Genomic DNA, 8,946 nt, shown 5'->3' on the forward strand with positions numbered 1-8,946 from the left:
GTATGTCTTTAGATGGTTTGCTAACCTCTCTCCAATTAGGTACAAACATTATCTGGTGGTGAACTGCAGCGAGTAGCTTTGGCTCTTTGCCTGGGCAAACCTGCTGATGTCTACTTAATTGATGAACCATCTGCATATTTGGATTCTGAACAAAGACTGATGGCAGCTCGGGTTGTCAAACGGTAAATGTCTTGCTCATAATAGTAATACTTTTGGTTATGTATACTGGCATAAAGTGTGCTTAATATAACATCTGAATGTTTTATGATAAAAAGCTATAAAAGATTTCAAAATCATTGTGTTTTAGTTTCATACTCCATGCAAAGAAGACAGCCTTTGTCGTGGAACATGACTTCATCATGGCTACCTATTTAGCAGATCGGGTCATTGTTTTTGATGGTATTCCATCTAAGAACACAGTGGCAAACAGGTAAAATTACTTTCTAAAATTTTCAGAGCTAACTATAAGTTCTAACAATTAGGAAATAATTAAATTTTAAATTTTCCAGTAAGTTTATAAACATTAAAGTCATACCACTTTCATTTTTAATAAAACGTCAAAGAACCAAAAAGTCTAAACCTGATTCTGTGACTCCACAGATTATTTATATTGAATACTGTATGGGACCAGGTAGAATAGTAGTTTTTTGACTACAGTATGGAATCCCTGACCTAGGAGCATAAACACACAGAGCTCTGGGCTCCTCACCTTTTCTTTTAGCTTAACTTTTATCTGCTTTATTATTTGAATTTCCAGAAAAGGATTTTGTTTTTACAAATAATTTCCTAAAAGCTATTAATGCTATACATGACAGAAAAAGAAAGTAAGATCCAAAGAGACATGATTTGCCCTGCTTATACTGACAGTGATAGTTCACAGTAGGTCCCAAATAATCTGGTATTGATCTACAGCAGGGTTAAAATGAATGATTTTACCTTTTTCTCCTCTTTCCTCTCATTTTTCCTTATTACCTTGATTGTGAGCACTTGCAATATAGAGAAGCCTAACATTCAAATCAGGTTATGAGATATTTCTTTTACCTTTAGTGCTAAAACCTGTATTAAGTTGAACTATATGAAATTACCAATATCCAAACATTTTTGACCTATAAAATAGCAGTTTCATGTGGTTCCAATACTATATTTTCTGATATTGGAGAGGGAGGAATGGAATTGCTGTTTAAATAATTCATCTAAGAAGTGAAAGTGTTTTACTGAGTGAGATTCTTCCCTGAATTTGTTTTCTTCTTAAATTTGTATATCAATTAAGGAGAATAATATATTTCTCGAAGATTTAGGCAAATTTCTTAGAATATATAAAGCTTATTCACATAATGATCCTCCCTTTGTATTTACAAAATGCTGAAAATGTTCCACATACATGTCATAGTTTGGCATGATTTAAGACCTAGTTTGGGTGAAAAAGATACATAAAGCATAGAAATTTAAAAAGGAATTATTACTGAAAACCACTATGTAGAAGTACATACTCCCTCCAATGCCAAGTTTTTAACATAAATGTAACTTCTTGTTAAATTGTCTTCTCCCCTAAAAATGTCACCTTTGAGATTCTGTAATCTCCTTATTAATGATCTTTTGTTTTTCTAAAGTAGTACTTCTGTCTTAAATGCTTTTTTTTCCAGAGCAGAAATACAGGTTAAACTGTGTGTGTTTTACACAAAAATATTATAGCCAAGAAAACTATATAGTTCAAGAAAAGCCATTTCTGAACATAGGATTTATAGTATGTTGTGATTATACTATTATCCGGATGATTTACGTTTAGGGATTTGAGGGAATAGCGATTCTTAATGCTCTTCATCTCAAAAGGTAGTTACATTTAGGGGATAAAATTTAATCAAAATTGATCTTTTTTTCTCCTAGTCCTCAAACCCTTTTGGCTGGCATGAATAAATTTTTGTCTCAGCTTGAAATTACATTTAGAAGAGATCCAAACAACTATAGGCCACGAATAAACAAACTCAATTCAATTAAGGTATGTGGAAAAATTATCTTAAATCATGGACGTCTGTCTCAGTATAAACAATTAAAAGACTGTTTCTTTAAAAATCAAAACCATATTTCAATAATTCTAAAATTCATGTTTTTTACATTTTAAGACCTGATAGTAACTTCAGTTTTTTAAGCAGCAATTGTGATGTAGCTGCCATTTCTGCATGGACTCAGGCAGAGCTGTTCATGTTGTCCCCTAAGAGTTGTACGCATGGTTGTACTACCTATGCTAATTGCCATTCACAGTGTCTTGGAAAGAGTACACTAAATCACCATTGAAGTAAATTTTTTAAGAATGCCTTAACCAATTTCTCTTACGTTTCTTATGTTTTTCAATACATGATAAAAATGTATACTATAAAAGTTTAAACAAGCCTTTTTGATGAGGAAAACATTGTGTCAGCTTAGTAGTGTTTTTTCTGTCTTTGTAGTCATAAAATAATTGTGTGCCCTGTACTTGATTAGTCTGTGAGGTACGCTATTTGTTTTTTAGAAGGCAGAAATCTCTTGGTTGCTTTAAAAAGAAGAAAGTGAATGAACTCTAAGAGCATTTCTACTGTTCTAAGTATCACCTGCAGTGCCTACCTAAAATATTTACATTTTGTTGCCCTGTATGCATCATCCTAACACTTAAAAGCTTTATACATACCTCTGCTGTAGCATTTATTTTCCTGTTTATAGTCCTGGCTTTGATACAAACCATGAGCTCTTGGGAGGCCAGAGGCAAAGTCATCTTGCATATCACTGTATTCTTAAGCACCTAACATGATGTCTGGATGCCTTTAGCCTTCACTGCATATTTTGTTTATAAATGATTGATATTACTCCCTGACCAGGATAAAGAACTGGTAAGTTTTGAGGTGAAATCGAAGAGTTTTCTCCATTCTGAAAAGCATATTAAGCAGAAAAGAGAACAGGAATTTCTTCTGAAGCATTATGAACACTTTGTATTGTCATTTTCTTGGGTAGATGCATAGTTCTTCCCTCAGGTACAGCTGTTAATCATTTCTATATGCCCACTCATCTTAGGTAGCCATACCTTAGTCCTAATAAGGGAACAAGTGGGCAAGTAGCTAGATGGATTACGACTGGCCAGTCTATAAACAGATTTGGGAAAAACTATTTTTATGTATATTTTGGGTAATAGGTAGTTCTAAGGCTGACAATATGCTGCCTTTTGGGCCAGGAATTGAAATAATGAAACTGGAATTTAATAGTTTCCCAGAAATAATATTATACTACGTGACAAAATTTTACATATGTAAGGCATCTTATTTAAAGGGACTTCGCTTGAGTTGGCACAAGTGAGTCTTTGTAGTAGTAGGGATGAGGGGCAGAGGTGGTAATCTTGCCTTTGATCCAGAAGCAGTTGATGGCTGCAGAAGAGGTTGTACAGGAACTGTTGTTAAACACAGTTAAGTAATACTGTGGGTGAAAGTCTACCTTTACATATAGGAGGATGGTGTTGCTGATTCTTGTTGCTTCTCTGTTTTATTTTTTAGGATGTAGAACAAAAGAAGAGTGGAAACTACTTTTTCTTGGATGATTAGATTCACTGAGAATATTGATAAGCCATTTATTAAAAGACACAATGACTATGATTTTTGTCGTATAAAACTTGAATCAGGTTTTACATCCCACATACTCTGGAGCTTGAAGTAGAATGTACTTAATGTAACATCAAAAGCCAGTTGTGTTGTAAATTGTAGTCTGAACACAGAAAATACTTTTCTGTTCTTGATGATAAGGTCCTTTTGTGCATAATATTCTAAAATGAAGACACATTTCAAGCTATACAGATTACCTCCAAGTTTTCATGACATATGGGAAGATTTTCAGTAGGTGTATTATATTCATATACCAAATGCTGACCAGTGTTGCCCCATTTTAAAAATCTTAAAAAAAGTTTCTGTGCTTACCTGGTTTGCCAAGTATGCCAGTATAATGAAACTGCCCTTATTTTAAAAGCCAGTCGAATACTCCACTGGTGAGATTTGATAAATAAACATCAGGATTATATTTATTGTTTTCAGTCTTTGCACTATATCATCAGTGTATGGTTTCCAAGGAAGATTATCTATTACAAAACACTATTGGAAAATAGGTATTTGTTACATAAGAATTGTTTTTAATGTTTTTTGGTGCTTTTAAACATCTTTAGCAAAAACCATTTCAGTTCCCCCACCCAAAAAAAAAACCTAACTTTACTCTAAATTTTTCAGTTTTTGCCTTGTAAGATTCTGTATTATATAATCATTCTCTCAAGGTAATGTCATTTTTTATCATACCTTTATATAATCACTGATCAAGATTTAGGAAAAAGCATTTCTAAAGAGTATTTGCTTCCCTTAAAACTACAGACTCACAATCTTTAAAGACGGTGCCTAAGCATCTATATATTTTTTAAACCTCCACAGATTTTTCTGATGGGCAGCCAAGGATTGTAAACCACTTCCCTAAAGGCAGCATTAATGCAAAAATCCCCAGATAGCAATACAGAATATCCCTTAGTACCAAATATATTGTATTCATTTCTAAGTTTAGATATATAAACTCATTCAAATTTCTTGAGTTCCTTGGTTTGAACAGCAGGATACCTGTAAGCCTGAAACTACTTTCAGTTGTACTTCTGACTAATGCATTGAACCGGAATTTAACTTAATTATGAGTGAGGAAAGAGGGTTTACAAAATAAACTATTGGGACAAGCAAAATAGAGGAGAAAATTAGAAATTATTTGACAGACTTTTAGAGCTCCTTGAAATAATAGAAGCCTTGATTAATATGTAAACAGTGAATAGAAAGTATGGTTCAACTGGATCCCATTAGGCCTTTTAAAAAAATAATTTATGTAAGTAACCCATAAATACATGTTGTAAAAATTCAAATATACATTAAGTATATGGAATAAAAAAAAGGTGTCCCTTTATTACCCTCCCAAAGGTTACCAGTGTTTGAATTTAATAATATATATTCTTTGATGCTTTTTTCTGTGCACTTACCTAAGTGTGAATATGTAAAAGATTTATTTATTTACATATTTGTTTGTAAAGGATAAACATTATACTAAAATAAGTAGTACCTATTTTTAAGGAATAGGTTAAATTTGTGAATGATCATTTCAAATATATGGAATAAAAGAAGACAAAGGCTATTTTTATTTACTGATTCCGTAGTCTGCCCTAAAGAAAATACTTGTGATATAAGAGCACAGTTCTTTCTACTTATTGTTGATGACAGAATATGTGTTAATTATAAGGAAATTTTTTTGTGTGTAAATGAAAATTTTATATATGAATAGAATTGCAATTGCTAACACAAGGAAAAGATTTATCTACAAAATCAGTATTACATGCATTAGATGTTAGCTATTAAAAAGAATGAGACTGCTCAGTATATCTTGACTGGAAAAAGTCTCAGATACAAAGAAAAACCAGTGCAACACAGTTTATATACTACCATTTATGTGAAAATATACAAAATATTTACATATACAAAAGGATACTCAAGAAACAACATCACTTTTGGGAAAGACAGCTTGGCTAAAGAATAGGGAAGGGAAGGAGACATTTATATACACACATAATGCCTTTTGAATTTTATTAATATATATATTACATGTATTAACTTTAAAAATCACTGAAGTTTTGAAATTGTCATTAGAGGTAATCCATGTTTATTGGGTTCGCCTAGTTTAGAGCAGTCTTAACAAAAGCTGTGAATTCTCCAACCGTTTTATTCAATTTAAGTTAACCTTTAGACCGTAAGTATCTTGAAGACCAGTCCTGTATGTGTCCTGCTTACCACTCAGTGCATACATGGTGTCTGGCACATAGTGGCCTACTTTATTGAAGGAGTGAACCTACATGCCACAGAGAAAGAAATAAGACTGGAAAACTACTCTGTTGTATAATTTCATTCATGTTCACCAACAGACTTAATACATGTGAAGACCTTAACCCAGTGCCTGGCATATCGTGAGCACTCAGTGGTTCAGAAGAGAAAGTAATCGTTCTGAGTTGGAAAAAGTAATAGCACTCATCTCACTGAGTTGTTGTAAGGATTAATGAGATAATCCATGTAAAGCAGAATACATGTCTGGTCAAAGGCAGAAATGAGCACGGACATTCAAGAGATGAGTGGGAAGAAAAGATGAATGAATACAGGCAGATTCTGAAGAGCGCTCTGTGCCTTCAGGGATGGAAGTTAGGTTTCTACATGCTGAAAGCAGGAACTGAAAAGACACAAAGCAAGGCCAATTAGAAAAGAATTATCAAGATAGCAGTTGTTCAAGAGCTTATGTTTTAACATTTCTATCCTTTTGTCTTTTGAAAAATTTATAGTCCACATAATTCATGCAGGTCTAAATTTGCTGTATATTGTCTCTATTGACTTGCTCTTGGCCAATTAATTCTTTCCTTGTATTTTGGTTTGTGAGTTGATGTTCAGTGAGGCTGTATCTGAAAATTTAGAGATTTAGTGTGGCAAATACGGTTTCTTCTGAACCCTGTACTCACCACCACCTCCTTCCTTGCCAATTTGTTAGGGCAGACAGACAATGTGTCCAACCCCAGGTGGTTGGTCATAATTAGTCTGAGACAATCATGACAGTCCTCTTCCATGTTTTCCCAGTCTCTCTTGCAGTTAGACCGTGTGACCCAGTTCTAGCCAATAAGTTGAAAGCAAAAGTCAGTTGGGGTATTTCTGGAAAACCCCTTGCTTAATAAAAGGAGATAGGTATATCTCGTACTGCTTCTTGAGGATGTGATTGATGGAGCAAGCATTTTGTGCTCATAAGGTGATCATATAAGGGAAATGCCAAGAAAGCTACAAGGATGCTAGCCCTGACATCAAACACTGCTCAGCTGCCAGCAGCCACTTCCCTCCAGATTTCTTATGAAAAATCACTATTTGTTTAATCTACTGTAATTCAAACTGGTTTTGTGTCACTTGCTGCCAAATAACCTTGGCTCCTTGGCTGAGGTCTCTCCCTCTCCAAAGGCTTTCTTTCCATTTGCCTTCTGCTAGGCGACCCAAGAGTATTAACCACTTGGAACCACTTTGGTTTTCTTAGTTTGCAAATTCCTGGACCCCAAACCCAAACAAAGGCGGTGACATTTTCAGTGGAGTGTGTTTTGTTGTTTTGCTTTCCATCCAGAAACGGGAACCCAGAATAAGAGAGGGTTGTCTATAGGAATTTTCACTAGTAGTGACCTTTTCACTAGGGTGATCCTGGCTTTACTGCCAGTGTTAGTTGCAGCTCCCAATCTTATATGTTCCCAAGTATCCATCTCCCATATCGACACAGTTCTCGGCTAATGAAACTGACATCCATCCCTTCTCACGGAGCACAGCCTTAGTAATCACTTGTTTGTGCATCCAGTTTCCAGTGTCCATTTATAAAAAGTACCTTATAAAATTCCAAAGGACTTTAATGCTTTTACTAACTCCTAGTTTAGAAAGTAAATTACAGGAAGCATGCAACAAGTTAAACAAGTAGCAGGTGTATCCCTGGGTAGGTAAACGGCAGTTTTCCATTTCATCTGAAGGTGATTAGTCCAAAGCTGAGGTTCTCATTTTTTAAAAAAAATTAGTTTATTACACAGAACTTCTTTTGTTAAAAACAGTTAATAACCTCCCAGGTTAAGAAGAATATTCAAAGAGAAGCAGCTGTAAGAACTATACTCTTCATCTTCTTTATTTACATCTTTATAAGGTTTTTGCCTAAATGTGAAAAATGTCATTACAGGAATGGTATGTATTTTAAGAGTTGACTCTGAAGCCCCAATTTCTCTAATGAACTCATTATAGAATTGATATTAAAAACCGTAACATGTTTATACCAATGTCTGTAGTTTCTCTTAGAAAACTTAAACTGTTCCGAGGGGTCCATGATTCACTTTCAGAAGAGCTTATAAATTAAGTTAGGGTGCATAAGTCTATGAAGAGAAGCTGTGTCTACCTAACTTCCTCTTTTGCAGTTACTTATATTCTCACACTATTCCCCAGACCTAAGTCTTTCAAGGTTCAGTGAAGGCTTAATAAATTATTCGAAGTGAACAAGCAGGTTCCTATAATTATAGAGAACCTTAAGAGAAACCCTGTACCAGACACTTCTTGAGGACCATTCACTGAACTCATTTGGTCTTGCCTTTTATCCCATCCACTTTTTGGAGGGACCAATTCTGCAAGGGTCCCAACCAGCTACAGATACATCTCTTGCTTCTCTGCTCCTGCTCTGGCTTCTGTTGACTTCTCAGATGAACCCCTTGGCACATAGCTAAGAAATAAATGCTTTTTCTCCATCCTCTCCCCTTCCCCCAAGGGTTCTTGTTGATGTTTCACCCTCAAGCAGTCACAAATGAAACATCCATACAGCTGACCAACTCATGTTTATACTGGCTCCTCCTTCCCAGCTTGCTGCCTCTGTTCCTAGATCAATCACTTTTCTATCAAGTACTTGCACTAAAGGAGGCCTTTAACAAAGTATTGATTTGACATTATTGTTTGGTGACTTTCATATATAAATATGGCGTTAAGAAATTGTTGGGTTTTCAGAGTAACTATGCTTGATAACCTTTGCTTTCAAAACCTTCAATTTTCGGTCTTTCTCCACTTTCGGAGACTGACCCATTCCTCTCTGGAATGTACTCTTTGTGTAGCTCCCTTTTCTGCAATAAGTTGTTTGTGTGGGGCGGGGGACTTTAAATTTTCTTCGTGTTTCTTTAGACAGCATAATTATTTTATTGAGACAGTCTCACTCTTGTTGCCTGGGCTAGAGTGCTGTGGCATCAGCCTAGCTCACAGCAACCTCACACTCCTGGGCTCAAGCGATCCTTCTGTCTCAGCCTCCCGAGTAGCTGGGACTACAGGCATGTGCCACCATGCCCAGCTAATTTCTTTCTATTTTTAGTAGAGACAGGGTCTTGCTCTT

General features: G+C 35.1%; 1 protein-coding gene across 1 annotated transcript in view; it reads left to right on the forward strand.

Annotated features, from left to right (window-relative positions):
- Window positions 1-4,036, forward strand: part of ABCE1 (ATP-binding cassette, sub-family E (OABP), member 1) — a 27,576-nt gene extending 23,540 nt beyond the window's left edge. Inside the window, exons 15-18 of the mRNA XM_012642733.1 lie at window positions 40-182; window positions 308-430; window positions 1,885-1,996; window positions 3,516-4,036. Of these exons, the coding sequence (XP_012498187.1) occupies window positions 40-182; window positions 308-430; window positions 1,885-1,996; window positions 3,516-3,563 (426 nt within the window). The 3' untranslated portion in view covers window positions 3,564-4,036. The remainder of the gene's footprint in view (window positions 1-39; window positions 183-307; window positions 431-1,884; window positions 1,997-3,515) is intronic.
- Window positions 4,037-8,946: the final 4,910 nt, after the last annotated feature.

The sequence above is a fragment of the Propithecus coquereli genome, unplaced genomic scaffold, assembly GCF_000956105.1.
Source record: "Propithecus coquereli isolate 6110/MARCELLA unplaced genomic scaffold, Pcoq_1.0 Scaffold185, whole genome shotgun sequence".
Taxonomy (NCBI): domain Eukaryota; kingdom Metazoa; phylum Chordata; class Mammalia; order Primates; family Indriidae; genus Propithecus; species Propithecus coquereli.